Source organism: Schistocerca serialis, chromosome 10, assembly GCF_023864345.2.
Source record: "Schistocerca serialis cubense isolate TAMUIC-IGC-003099 chromosome 10, iqSchSeri2.2, whole genome shotgun sequence".
NCBI classification, from domain to species: Eukaryota; Metazoa; Arthropoda; class Insecta; order Orthoptera; family Acrididae; genus Schistocerca; species Schistocerca serialis.
In genome coordinates, this window is record NC_064647.1 from 205,422,929 (window position 1) to 205,438,645 (window position 15,717).

The following is a 15,717-nucleotide window of genomic DNA, read 5'->3' on the forward strand; positions in this document are numbered from 1 at the left end:
ATGGGGCACCTTTCTTTTGTTCAGGAGACTACACACACTATCAAATACCGCTGACAATGTTGGAAGTCATGCCACCACTGGCTAAAAAATTGCTTAGGGAAAACTTTATCTACCAGCAAGACAATGTCTCATGTCACTCCTCTGGTTACACTAAGGACTGGTTTTCTAAGCTGGGTGTTAAGCTCCTTCAATGGCCAGCAATGGGCCCTGCCCAAACCCTACTGAATACATTTGGAACATGATAGCTCCACATCCAGCCACACAAAAACCTAAGGAGTTTATATTTTGGTGCAAATTTAGGAGAACACAGCTCCATGCTAAAGCGCACTGCCGGCCACAAGTGGGCCAAATTGCACGGAGCCACATACGCAGGCAGCGTGTAGGCCGAGGCTCAGTCTGTCTTGGTTTTGCTTGGTCCTCCATGGAAGTACCTGGTACAGTGCAACATTTCTTTCATTTCTTTTAGTATTGCAGTGTTGCATTTTTGGTTGGCATAATGCTCTTCAGTTCGGCAGAATCGCAATGTCAGTGCCGTTTACACTTAGCTATTTGTTCATGGTATGTAGGAAGCTCAAAGGTCCCGTGGCTGTTTGCACTCTACTGATATAGTGCCACAAGCCATTAAAAATGAATGGGAATGCAGAAGACAGCGATGAGAATTACTGACATCTGTTAAGCAATTAGATAATTAATGGGCACTGCCAATTTGCTATGGAACGACATTACAATACCAAAAAAAAGATGTAGTTGACAATACATGAGCAAATAATCACAATGCTCAACAGATGAGATTCATTGTCCTGTACAACAAGAAGCATTTTGTGCAAACTTTACAGGCACGGAGACTGTCAGTTCCAACAGTTTTTGATGGAAATGATCAAAGAGTATGGAGATTTTATATAATACTGCAAAGTATGTTGGTTAAGTCTAGGGGCATGCCTGGAAGGATCCTTTACTTTTTTTTTAAATTAAAGCTCATTAATGTTGAATTTATGAAGAAAAAATAGTGCAGGGCCCAAAATTTCAGCATCTGGAATGGATCACTTATTTCGCATTTTAAGTGGACTTTACTGCACACTGCCACAGTAGACACAGCAAGGTGAGAAACAACTTATTTCCAGTTTGATGGGGATGCATTTAAAAAGAAAATCACATTGTATGAAGGAACAACTTCTGACACAGCTCAATTCCCTAAGCTCAGTGGTGCTAGAGAAAACACCGATTTTGAAGAGTTTATTGTGGCCTTGAAAGAGTTACAAGGATACTTTTCTAAACATTTTGAGGAAACTGCCAGTCTTACATATGTTTTCAATACCATTGCCATTTCAGTTGAAAATGTCCCTGTGCATGTGCCAATGTAGGTGATTCATCTGCAATATAATTCCCATTTTAAAGACAAATCCTATTACGTTAAAGCTGTCCAGGACAACTACATTGTTTTCCTCGGGTAGTTTCCACGTCTCCATAATGAGGTCGCAAAAGTGCTACAATATTTCAATCAACTTGTGTAAAAGATGTTTTCTGATTATGAAGCTAAACAAGTCATGATTACAAGGTAACCCGAGTGCGAAAACCTGTGAAATTGTCTGTGTGTGTCCGTATGCTGACAGTTTGTACCGGATAAAAATTATATTACGTCTTCAGCATGCTTTAAATAATTAAATAATATTGAAAATTTGTTTTTGATAATATAATGTAAATGGACAGATAAAGAAATCTGCTCACCAAAAGGCAGCACGAAAACACACACACACACACACACACACACACACACACACACACACACACACACAAGGATTTAAGTTGGTTCCTTCTTCTGGCAGAAGAGTTGAAGGAGAAGGGAGAAGGGTGAAGGGTGAAGGGTGAAGGAAAAGGATCGGGGAGGTTTAGGAAAAGGGGTACAGTTTTGAAAAGTCACCCAGAACTCCTGATTAGGAAAGACTTACTAGACAGGATAAGAAGGAAAGACTGGCCTTTGGGAGTAGCTCCAAGGGAAAAGCAGGTTTCAAGAAAGAGAATGTGAGACCTTAATTTTGCTAGTGCAAAAGCATGTTTTCAAAAAGAAAGGCCATAATATGTCATGGGATTCATCATGGCAAGAGAGAACGATTTGGAGAAATAGAAATGGTGGTAATGGTAAAAATGAGAGGCACAGGATGGAAAATGATAGAAAAATGGAAGAAAAGCTAGAAAAAAATTTGGAAAAAAAACACAAAAATTCACACAAAAACCATGAGAATAGACAATGGTTAACAAGAGGCAATTAGTAGGTGAGAACCTCTCACCATAAGAGTGAAAGAGCGGTCTCTATGATACAAAAAAAGATTAGAAATTAGAAAAAAAACTAATAAGTAAAGTCATGAAAGGAGATGAAATTTTTGTGAAATTTTTTAAAACTGGTCAGACAGAAAGAGAAAGTCGCAAGAGATAAGTAAACTACTTTGCTTCAGTCTTCCCCTCTCATCCCATCTCTTAGGTCTCCCCCTGACCCGGGGTTCTGGGCAATTTTTCAAAACTGTACCCCTTTCCCTAAACCTCTCCAGTCCTTTTCCTTCACCCCTCTTCTTTTTCCTTCAACTCTTCCACCAGAAGAAGGAGACACTGACTCCGAAAGCTTGTGAAAGTTAAATCCTTTTGTGTGTGTTTCCCTGCTGTCACTTGGTGAGTAGATTTGTTTTCTGTACATTTCCATTGTACTGAAAATGTGTTTTGGAGTTGTTGTTGGGTTGTTTTTGGGGAAGGAGACCAGATAGCGAGGTCATCGATCTCATTGGATTAGGGAAGGACGGGGATGGAAATCGGCCGTGCCCTTTCAAAGGAACCATCCCGGCATTTGCCTGGAGTGATTTAGGGAAATCACGGAAAACCTAAATCAGGATGGCCGGACGCGGGATTGAACCGTTGTCCTCCCGAATGCGAGTCCAGTGTCGAACCACTGCGCCACCTCGCTCGGTGAAAATGTGTTTTGTTTCTGACCTATGTCATTGAGGAATACGAAACCAAGTCGTATGTACTGCAATTACACTGCGATCTACATATGGCGTGTTCGCAGTTTCCCCCTCTTCCCCTTCCCCCAACTCTCAGTGTTTTGCATGGCAGTGGAGGAAGTGTGCAGACAGGCTGAGAGTTACGGCATGTGAGCAAACGGCTCACGAGCCGAATTCTTGGCTGCCCCTGTCAAAGAGGATCAAGGAGTGGAACAAGGCTAAGGAGGCCCTATTAACTATTGAAGCTATTGTATGTAGATTACATAAATGTCTTCTTTTGCTTCATTAAAACTATTTTTTCAAAAGTTTATGGTTTTTTAAGTCTCACAACTTTCTCTAAGCAATGTACAAAACATTTTGTGATCACAATCCCGTTTAGAAAATTAGGCTTAAACAATTTTGTGTCGACTTCGTTTTTTTTTTTCCCCCTTATTTATTTATTTATTTATTTGCCAAGTTCTGTGGAACCATGTGACTTAAGGCTAACCCATAATGGAATGAATCAGTAAACAATGAACAGAATGCTGATTAGAAAATTTATAAACAAAGGCTTAATAAAACAAGACAAAAGAGAGTACATCAATAAATACCACATTACAGGGAAAAATTCTCCGTTATTCTGAGGAACTCTGTGCAGCATAGAAGGAGTATGTCACAAGGGAATGTTTCAAGCTGCATTTGAATATCACTCAATTTCCCCCCCCCCCCCCCCCCCCTCCCCCCGCTGTGTTGGAAGCTGGCTGAAAACAAAACCTGCTCTGTAGTGCACACCTTCCTCTACAATTCTTAAAGTAGTGTTCTCCAAGTGCCCGTCACTTTTCCATTTAGTGATCACTGAACAAATGTTTCTTATCGAATGGGTCAACACTGTCAACAACTAATCTCATGATGGAGTATTTGTACAGAAATGTCTGAGTTTGAATCCCGAGACACCTGAACAATGGCCTACATGTAGTTGGAAAATAAAAAAGAAGCCTCAAACACAAAATTCACAAAGGTAGCACAAAAATTCCCATACAGAATGACCCCGGCATTTACAAAATTTCGTGTGGCACATGCCACAAATTCTACATAGGGCAAACTGGTAGAAACTTCAAAATTAGATATAAAGAGCACACCAGAGTCAGTGAAAACAATCCATCCACATTTTTTCAACATTTACAAACAGAAAAACATGACATAAAACCTGTAAACGAAGCACTATGAAATCCTCCATATTACGCACAAGGGAACATTCGTGAACATTCTCAAGGAAACAGGTATATATTCACATGCATACAGCAACCTGACAAATTTACTGAATGAAGAAACTGACCTAAAGCACGAAAAGTACATAGAGAACTTTGTTCACACCATAAGTCAAGAAAAGGGGTAAAGTAATATATCAGAGACGCTAAATAATACATATCTGTGGTAACAGTGATAACAACATGACGAGTGTAAAACAGAGACATAACACCAAGATAAATCAATAACAAAATTATTACACAAAAAATTAAAAATGTAGAATAAAAATCTCCAATAAAACTGAAACAAACTCTATGCAAAAACATAATTAGAACCAAACCTATAAAAATAATAAAAAAACAACTGAATTTCACACATCACTTATTTATAATGGTAACTACTTAAGAAAAAATGTAATATCACTGAACCACAGTCATCCAAGCTGTCAGAAAAGTAGCATATATGGAAACCAAGTAAAATCTGATATACATCTCCTGTGTACACCTAAGAGAAAGTAATAATTCTAAAAAAGACAGCGCAGGACAGTAACAATGTCACATGTAGGGTAAAAACACCTGATGATGTATTATAGCTTTTCAGATCATAGTTACAAGACCACTACATTAAGACCATTGCTTACTTATGAATTTACAGAGCACGTAATGATGACAATATGCTGAAATGGGCTCATCGTGTATGATATGAAATATAAACAATTTACATAATAGTGCAGCTGGCTATTATTCATAATTATTACATCATTTAATGAAACCTCTACAATATAATAATGATCAGTAATTAAGGAGAAAAACAAAAATCACAACACACACAACAAAATGTTTAGGTCTAACTTTTATCTGGGAATCAAGATATAAATAATGATGCATTGATGATGCTCAGACTTTCTGAAACATGTTTGGACAAAAAGACCAAGAATAGGTATGTTATTATATGATATAATTCAATAGGCCTAGCTGGGCAATGAATCCACCTTCTTCAGTGCGAATGCACAAATATGTCCAACTTCCTACAGGCATCTCGGAAGAGCCAATATGGAGGAAATGTAAAAGGGCTGCGGATAGGTGGCGGTCGATGAGAATATGGATCGGTCGTGAGGCGAGCTGAGATAGTCCATGCAGTTGCGATAACATTGTGTCCCAGGGAGCACAGTGGTTATGGCAACTGCCTAGTAAACAGGATATCCCGGGTTCGTACCGCAGTCCGGTGCACATTTTCACTTGTAGCTGCTGACGCCATGTGATGTCCCAATGCAGTTGACAGCAGTGATCCCTTCCCTTTCCTTTCCTTTCTTCCCCTCCCCACCTTCAATTTACATATATGTGTTTTATATGAGCAGATGGAACCAAATCTTACAATAGACCTATCAGTACCTGACTGACACACTTCCAGCTGTCGGCGAGCTGCAAACAGCAACTGTTCTAAATAATAACTTGTGGTCATAATAAGGTTATTCCATGGTGTAAATGTGGCATCATTTTTTTGTGCTGCTATGAGACTGGCCAAATCAAAGAGTCTACACATGCAGGTAGTTAAGTATGTCTTACATAGGGCTGGTGCTTCACAGACCCACCAGGGCCAGGAGGTCCAGCCGTTGGCCCGCCCCCACTGTAAAGCTGCTGCTGATGGGGCAGTGGAGGCATCACTTCCCCCTCTGGCACTGGTGGCGGCACACCAGCAGCAGCCTGGCGGTACTCCCCGCGCCTCGACAGCCGCGGCGGGCTCGACGATCGCAACGAGTTCGATCGGGCGACATTCGAAGTTTTCGGAATGCCACTCAGCCGAGGATCACCACGAACTATTGTCTGAAGAATGAAAGTGAACATAATTAGCTGACTTCAATTTTTAAATACCAATACAAATAAGACCATTGAAGTAAGAAGTGAGGCAAGTCACTATAAGCATGCAACTAGCAACAATTGGGGAAAGTCAGAGGGCAAATCGAAAGGAGTTGAGTAACAGGTAATTATCAGAGAGATAAATTTTAAAGCAATTAGCAAAGAAACAAGTTACATGGCAAATTACCAAATGGATGAGCACTTATTTTATTCGTAGCAACAACTAATAATGTTGGCGACATATGGCGAAAAATTTCAAAATATACTTTTCTAAAATAGTTTTTACTGAAAAAAAAAAGTTATTTGTGCAACAGGACAAAGAATTTTTTACTGTTTAAATCACGGAGTAACACACAAAATAATGAATTTTAACAAATACTGACAACATGGAATGTTACATGCCCACTGAAATTCCTTGGGCTTTCAACTAAAATAGCTTAGTGTTAAAAAACAGCAGCTTTATGTAAGCATCCTTAAAATGCTTCTATTATACAGGTGGTACACTATGCTAAATATCAACCACACACACAATATTAAAATGACAGATAGAAATTCGTGTAACAATTTGTTTTCCCAGCAATGGTTGCAATGAATTAGGTCTGACATTTTTTTCCAGACACACCAAAACCTATCCCTCCTGTGAAGCAGGAAATTGGACCTAATGGAGGAGCCTAAGTGTCCTCAATAAGCAACATTCCAATTTCAATAATGTTGAGCCAATTTTTAAAACATTAGTATCAATGAATAATCATCAGTCTGGATGCAGACAGTATTCATTTGCTTCACAGGCTCACAATGCTGGCACAATCTGTGAGCTGTTCCGTCTGGGAATGCACGACAGGTAGAGGGAGAGGTGCGAGTTGGACATCAGATAATTTTTGGAAAAACAAATTTTAAGACAACTGGCAAAAAACAAGTTATATAGCAAAATATCAGAGGGATGAGCAGTCAATTTATTGGTAGCAATAAGCAATAGCTCAATTTAAGCAACCAATGAGAGAATGGTAGGCAGATGTGTTTTGTAGCGATGACATGATAGCAATGTCTCATGTCCCAGCAACACCATTAACAAATCTTACAATTAGAAAGGAACATTTTGGAACCTTCATCAGTTGCCATGGAGCTTTTAAAGCATGGCTATTTTTGTAGTGATAACATAAGCTAACCTCTCATATGCTAATATAGCCCCTTTGCCAGGCTGTGAGATGCAGTTGGTTGTGATCGACTCACTGACATAAACAACCAGATGTCATATGCAACACCCCTAATAACAATCCGTAGATACTATGTACCTTCGCATTGAGCTTGATGTCTGACCTATATTAGAAATCCTGTTTTTGCCTAAACTTCTGTTACAGAATGAAGTTCCTCGGAGCATTCCTCCACTGATCTAACATTAAGCTTATGATACTATTCCTGTTCCTGACTTCAGAGCTGTGTGCACTCACCACATGCTATCAGTGAAAGTTTGAATAACACTGTGTAGTACAAACACAAAATCAACTTAACCACAAATTTGAAAGAGACAAAAGGTAAGCACTCATCAAATAGATGAAGCTCTGAGCAATTGACAGCCATATAAACAAGACAGAAATCAGAAATAACTGCTAAGCTTTTGCACAATGCTCTTCCTCAGAGAGAGAGAGAGAGAGAGAGAGAGAGAGAGAGAGAGAGAGAGACTATCAACTGGTCAGTTGTTCAAACACAGTGCTTTGGTAATGGCAGTATCCGCTAACTTTTCCTGTCCCAATACCTTCAGAGGTCCAGTAGCCCAGTAATTCTCAAAGCCTTGGGCATAACTGTAAAACCTGCTGCAATTTCTACAATCAATAAAAGTGGACTTACAGTACACCCAGCTATTCCGTTGGATGCTGCAGTTGTTCACTGTTTGCGTGATGAATGATGAAAAGTGAACACGATGAATCATAAATCAGTTGTCAACAGGTAATCAACATGCTCGCTCATAATTTCCAAAGTTGTACAAATAAATGTACCTGGTATGAAATTTCCTGGCAGATTAAAACTGTGTGGCGGACCGAGACGCGAGCTCGGGACCTCCCGAGTTTGAGTCTTGGTCCGGCACACAGTTTTAATCTGTCAGGAAGTTTCATATCAGCACACACTCCGCTGCAGAGTGAAAATCTCATTCTGGAAACATCCCCCGCAATATCCTTTCTTCCAGGAGTGCTAGTTCTGCAAGGTTCGTAGAAGAGCTTCTGTGAAGTTTAGAAGGTAGGAGAAGAGGTACTGGCAGAATTGAAGCTGTGAGGACAGGTCGTGAATTGTGCTTGGGTAGCTCAGTCAGTAGAGCAGTTGCCCGCGAAAAGCAAAGGTCCCGATTTCGAGTCTCAGTCCAGCACACAGTTTTAATCTGCCAGGAAGTTTCATATCAGTGTAAACTCTGCTGCAGAGTGAAAATCTCATTCTGGAAACGTACCTGGTAGTTTGTTCTATTACGTACACTGTCACTATTTTCAGCAAACTCATAAATAAGACATAGAAGTAGGTTATATGATGAACATGTGTCTTGAGCTACCTTATATGTAGATATATTATCACAATCATATTTTTGTGCTCAGATTCATTGCTTTCGCCAACTTACAAGCAAACTGTCACATTCCAAACTGACCTTGGCCAAGTGCTACATTACTGGTCAATCTGTCAGTATGTATAGTTCCCCCCCCCCCCCCCCCTTCCAGCCACATTAGTTGGCTTTGCCAACTCAACCAAATTAATTCACACATTCCAACCTAACCTGTACCTCGGGCTACTCTGCAGGACTGCCCCTCAGCACATCTACTTTTCTCCTCATTCTCCATATCGAAAACCAATGTAATCACATCACATCTTCTCCCAAAAGAAATCATGCCATTCAGCAATTCTCACCGGCTGCCGTACACTATCATCTGAACACTTACAAGCAACAAAAACAGCAGCATGCAGCATAAGAGCCTCATACATCATCTGTGGACTTTAGCTACACAACCTCATGTTCCAAAGTAATCACTACATAAATCAAGAAGTACAGATAACTGTGAACAACAACAAAACTTCACATTTTCATACTAAAAATTCCATGCCTGTTCTTTTGCCTATTGTTGGGTATCAAACTAGCTTCAGATTGGCTACAGGAAAGTGAAATATCACCAACATAAAGCAGTAGAGGGTAAGTGTTCTTATCGGAAATGGTCCCATCTTTTGCTTCAGGCCCCCACACGAAGCATGGTTCACTGAACTGTTTAGGTACATGAAGTGTTTCAGATTGGCTTGGACTGTGTGATGGTTTGTTATACTTTACCACAAGCACAAAACAATAAAATAAGATGCCACCTAAACACTCCTTCTTATACAATAAATGTTGCTTACTGAATATCTGGTTCCCATTAAGTATTATTAATCAGGGTCCAGTTAGTCAGTGCCCTGAATCCGTATGCCTTCTTTCTCCAACCTGGCTCAGACTTCACCTTGTTTATTCTTCTTTATTTGTCCAAGAATCATTTTAGTACACAGTTGGTACATGTGATATAGGATAGTGGTAAACCTAGTTAATGTACCATACAGTAGTCATTTTGACTACATTGACGATATAAACAAAATGCATATAATAATGTAGTTTGGTGTAGTACATTGCTTCTATATGTGAAAATAGCAGTTATTAAGTGCGATGAACATGACAAGCACAACATAAACTATATTATAAATTGACAATTAGTAAAATTTAGCAAATGAGGTTTACAAATTATGATGTTCCATAAATTCAGACAAAGAATAGAAGCAATGGTCACGCAAGAACTGTTTTAACTTTATTTTAAATGCATTTAATGTTTGTATGCATTTTAGGTAACAAGGCAAATGGTTGCATAAGGTAGCTCCAGTATGATAGACTCCTCTTTTGCATAAGTTTGTATTTACTGTGTTCATACGTAGGTTCAACTTCTGCTAGTTTCATAAATGTGTATATCATAGTTGGGTCTGAAGAGATTTTCCTTTTTTTAAATGTTCCCCTTTGTGAAAATTAGTATTTCATATACATACAAGCAAGGCAGAGGCAATATTTTGAGAGTTTTAAATGGGAGTCTACAGGATCCCTTGCCTTTAGTTTTTTTTATCACCCTGATAACCTTTTTCTGTATTTTAAATGTTTTTGTAGAGTTTGTGGAATTCCCCCCAAAAATTTATTCCGTATATATGTAGCGACTGTATACTACAATGGTATATTGTCAGTACTGATGAGCAGTTTGTATTCTGAGTGGGGATCCTAACAGCATATGCTAGTGAATTCAGTCTCTTATTTAAATTGTTTAGGTGCACCTCCCACTTTTTTGTTTCATTATCTTTGTGTTTTATTTCTGTGATCTGCTGATGATTACTGAGGTACGACTGGAGCCACCTTTCAGACTGGCCTCTAATTCCATAATTACTTAATTTACGCAAGAGAATGTCATGATCAATAACATCAAAGGCTTTACTTGCATTCAGAAATATCCCAGATACATGTTGCTTATCATCCACTGCTTTTAATATTTTATTTAAGAAGGCACAATTTGCTGTCTGAGTTAACTTTCCAGCTCTGAACCCATGTTGGGAGTCACTTATCAGCCTCTCTTTATTTAAGAAGACTTAATCTTTTAAGGAACATTTGTCCATAATTTTGCTGAATCCTGACAATACTGAAACTGGCCTATAATTAGTAATATCACTTTTTGCACCCTTCTTATGCAAAGGTGTTACTTTTGCAGTTTCTGGATTATTTGGAAACACACCACTCTCAAAGGACGAATTTACTATGTCTGTTAGTGGTTCCACAATAAATGTTGTGTTAGCTTTGATAATAGCATCTGGTATCTCATCAACACCCACTGAAATTTATTAGGTAATTCTTACAGTTCTTCAGGTGTTGCTGGATACATGAATAATGTGTTTGAATGAATTTTTTGATCTGAGTGACTGACTGGCTGTTTGTCATGGCATGCTATATGAGAGAAATAATTGCTGAAGACACTAGCCACATGTTTGGGGTCAGTTAGTTTATTTTTATTCATAATCAGTTCTACATTACTGTGATTAACTGCCCTGGTGCCCATTTTTTTCCTTATAATTTGCCAGGTTGCTTTAGTTTTATTCTTGAAATTACACAATATTTTGTCATTTTCTAGTTTTTTTGCTTTTGAAATAACTCTTGTTAGTATTCTTATGTATCTTTTGAAATATGTAATAAAGTCAGGATTATTATTATGCTCGGATTAATCTTACAATTTCCTTTTATTTTGACATGATATCCTTATCCCTTTTGTAATCCACTTGTTTGCTTTCCGATTTTCTTGGGAAGAGTTATTTCAAAAAAAAGTTTGAATGTAGCCATATCATATTTCTTATTGGTATTATTACAAGTCATATACATATTTACAACTTACACCCTTTAGGAGAGAACAAAAATATTCCACTTTCTTTTATTTTATTTTTTTTTTTTTTTTTTTTTTTTTTTTTTTTTTTTTTTTTTTTTTTTTTTTTTTAAAAACTGAGATTCCTTATTGTGTGTTGTATTATACTGGGAATTGAGTACCCTGAAATATTCATTGCAAGGACTTAAGCATTGTGATCACTAAAACCTGTGTTTACAACTTGTTTGTTATAGGTATATTTGCACGTAATTATAAAGATCTGATCAATGATAAATGCAGAGGTTGGTGTTTCTCAAGTTGGTTCAGTTACAGTTCCACTGATGTTGAACGATTGTAGTAGATTTATAATGTCATCTCTGAATTTATCGAATTTCTAGAAATCACTATTAAAGCTTCCCCCCACCCCCTACCCTCTCCCCGAGGGTGAATTTCTTCTGAGAGTTCCTCCGTAGGATTGTAAAACACTTTTCTGCCTCCATCTGGTGGCCTGTGTACACAAACAATAACTGTATTTTGCCTTGGTAATTCAGCTATAGAGTGTTCTATATCTTTTTCACAGGACAGTTTATAGTGTTAAATAGTTACACTACTGAATTCAATATTTTCTCTAACATATACACAGGTACCCCCATGACTTGATAATCTCCTACAATACATGCTTGCAGTTCGAACTGAGGAATGTATGTTTGCTCTAACATATCTTGTTTGAGTCAGTGTTCTGTAAAGTGTAGTACAGAAATATCACTTAGGTCATTTAACATTATTTCTATTTCATTTAGTTTATTCGAGAGTGATTGAACATTTTGATGGAGTAATTTAAAATTAGGTATAGGGAGTAAATCACTTCTCACTGGACCACTTATCTCACAATTTGAGCTAGTGTACTTAGTGGGGGAAAAATCCTAACGTTTTTCAGGGCTGGCATTCATGGTGTTTGACATATGGCTTGCTGGTTCGCTATATGTTGGTTCCAGCCTTTCTCCTGTTGAAATGTTCCCGATTTCCACTTCTTTTGTCCTTTATCACCCATCTGTCCATTAATGACTGCCTTGCTGCTGCATTTGATGGCTTGAAATTTAACCTAGTAAGTGTGTTGTTATGACTTTCTTTGAGCTTATTTTTTGTCATATATTGGTCCATAACTGTCTGTTTTTTCATGGGTGGCACTTTCACTTCAAAACTGGCACTGTTTATCTGATTGTCCGTTTGCATATGATTTTTCCCTATACTGGTACTTGGTTTTTCAGTTTTCACCATGTGTACGAAAGAAGCAAGCCTATTACAAATGTGAATCTTTCCTTGTTTGTTTAGATGCAAACCATGAGTTGTATATTCATTTCTTTTCAGGCATTCGATCTCGAAATTCACAGATAATCTCTTCCTACATACACCTGTGGCAGTGTTGATTTTTTTCTAACATAATGCGATTAACAGATGTGATTTTTTCATTTAGATCCTGTGCGTCATGTCTAAGCGGTATTGGATGAATTTTTACATTCGTTTTGTGCGTCAGTTTACATATATATTCCAAGGAATCTATCATGTTCTTCCAAAATTCTTCCACAGATTTTTCAGTATCATTTGTGCCACCAATAACAATTCACATATCGTTATCAGAGAAGTTATCAGTTAATTTGTCTGAATTTTTTACCTAATTTGAACTGTAGTATACTCCCACAGTTTTTGCCATGAGTGTCACTTAAAATAAGTACTTTTTCTCCTTTTCTAGCAGTTGTTTGAGGCCTAACAGATTGTGAGTTTTCACATGAATATAGGCTGCAGATAAAACTGCTGAAAATTAACTTATTGTTCTCATTCACTCCACTACATATATAAAAAGTGAGAATCAATTCATCTTCTTATATTATCTTCAAAATTACAACTCAATATGTGATAAACGAGGACAGCTACTAATTCATATACTGCCTCTCTGTACTAAGTACATAACAGTTCTGATATTCAAGTTGATAATTAACAATTACAGTACATTTATCATCTTTGACACTTCGCGTTCTTAGATTTCATGGGGGCTCTTTCTTCTGCACCACCCACTCCATGGAACTCCAGTCTCCACCTCAGCAGATAGGATCTTCTGACTGCTACCCACTTTTGTACTGTCACTGGACCGTTAGCACTGGTATCAGCACCTACGATTTAAAACAGCTCCCAACAGTGGGGTGCTCACCACTTATTGACTACTGCCAGTCACAAACATATTTTCTTTGACATTTTGACATATGTATTTAAGGAAGTGATACCTCTCATTCAAGGAATGGGCTGTACCACTACATACGTACAAGTACTGTAATCACTGATTCACCTAAGTCACGGGGTGTTATACAACGGCACATCACCCAACCACCACAAAATGTCTCAGTTGGCATTCATCTAGAGCATCTAACCATATAGCACTCTGTAGCTCTATAGTGATTATTCCTTGCAGTGATGGTATTCCACTGACAATGCACTCTGACTACAGAAAATGCAAACAATTCACCCCCTCTCCCGCATAGCCAAAGCAAAGCAAATCAAATCAGAGGCCTTCTAGGGCCTGATTCATATGCTTCCTTAAGCTCATGAACCAGCTCATCACATGACACAACAGGAGCACTCCTAGCACAAAAATTCAAAACTATAGTGCCTGTGACATTAATGTTCGTTGAGTAAAATACTGATATGAATGGCACTTCTTTCCCATCAAAACATGCTTGCAAATTATGCCTCGAAACTCGTATTTTTGAGAGTACACTCATGTAACCCCCTTCTTCAGATGTTTACATTTATTAAGGGTTGTAAACATTATTTTTTTCCTTTTGACAATTTACAACAACTGTCTACAAAACTTCCATTGCAAAATTCTGGAATGCTGTTAGTAAAGAAACAATGTTCACAACAAGTAAATAAATGTAAACATTCGAAGATAGGGTGCCAAGCATCCTGAAATGTCATCATGGAAAAATAAATGCTTATACAAGCTACTGCTTGAAACTAATTCATCACAAATCACCTTCAGTTTCAACAGTTTCCGCATTCTAATATGTTCGCAATGGATTACAATTATTTACTGTTGTTAACAGGAGAAAGAACAGAAAAACAAAATATGGCACTGTATCAGGCAGTCCCATTCAACAAACAATTTGGAGTAAGTTAGCAATTTTCAGCCATGGGCAGGTCATTGGAGCTTTTTAAAATTTAGTGTGTTAATATCCACAAACACTATTAGTAAGCATGTATTAAATGTATGTGCAAAAATACTCTTAATGACTGACCACATGGACATGGGCTGTTTCTGTAATACTAAACAAATTAAGTCATCAATTCTTCGGTCATTTGAAAAAGTGTTAAAGTCTGAATCACCAGTATCCAGAAATATGTCACAGGCAGAGTACAATGCAAGCATCTCGCTCTCCCATGAATTTCTTCCGCAGGTCTGACTGAAACTGATCATGGGCCAAATTTTGCCCACAAGCCGCCTGTTGCCCACTCCTGTCCTAAGCAGTCTGATCAACCAATTTTTTTATCCATGACAGCAGTGAGTAAAATGCATACTGATAACGTGCCAATCCCCTTCCACTGGTGCTCAGATGTGAAATACATCTTGGACATCACATGGCAGATATCAAATCCTGGAAGTTAAAAGCGAACACCCTCCCGGAGGCACTAGATCTGAGATGTAAATACCACCCCAGGTAATATTTTTCTCTTTGTTTTTATGTAACATTTAACTTCGGTAGACAATTTTGGTGGTGATTGTTTCTTCTTATCCTTTAATCATCACAACCACAACAACAATCACTACCACTACCACTACCACTACCACTGAATGAAGGAATCTAGATTTTTCCATACATTTCCAGCTTAACCTAACCTAAGCTATACAAATATATATCACATCCGCATATTTTATGTTATCTTTAGGTCATAATACCTGTTTTTTATGTCTTGGGATTGAACAAATACAGTACCAGATCAAAAGTATCCAGACTCCTACCAGTGTACATTAATATGGAGTGTGTCCACCATTTCACCTTTATGACAGCTTGAAATCTTCTGGAGCTACCCTGAATGAGATATCCAAATGGAGGAGGAGGAGGAGGAGGAGGAGGAGGAGGAGGAGATAAGTGCTTAACGTCCCATTGACAATGAGGTCATTATAGAGGAAGTACAAATTTGGATTAGAGAAGGATGGTGAAGGAAAGCGGTTGTGCCCTTTTGAAGGAACCATCCCAGCATTTGTCTTAAGTG

General features: G+C 38.2%; 1 protein-coding gene across 1 annotated transcript in view; it reads right to left on the reverse strand.

Moving 5' to 3' along the window:
* LOC126424891 (serine/threonine-protein kinase PAK mbt) overlaps positions 1-15,717 on the reverse strand; it is a 113,394-nt gene that overhangs the window by 70,028 nt on the left and 27,649 nt on the right. The window contains exon 2 of the mRNA XM_050087723.1: positions 5,780-6,037. Within this exon, the coding sequence (XP_049943680.1) occupies positions 5,780-6,037 (258 nt within the window). The remainder of the gene's footprint in view (positions 1-5,779; positions 6,038-15,717) is intronic.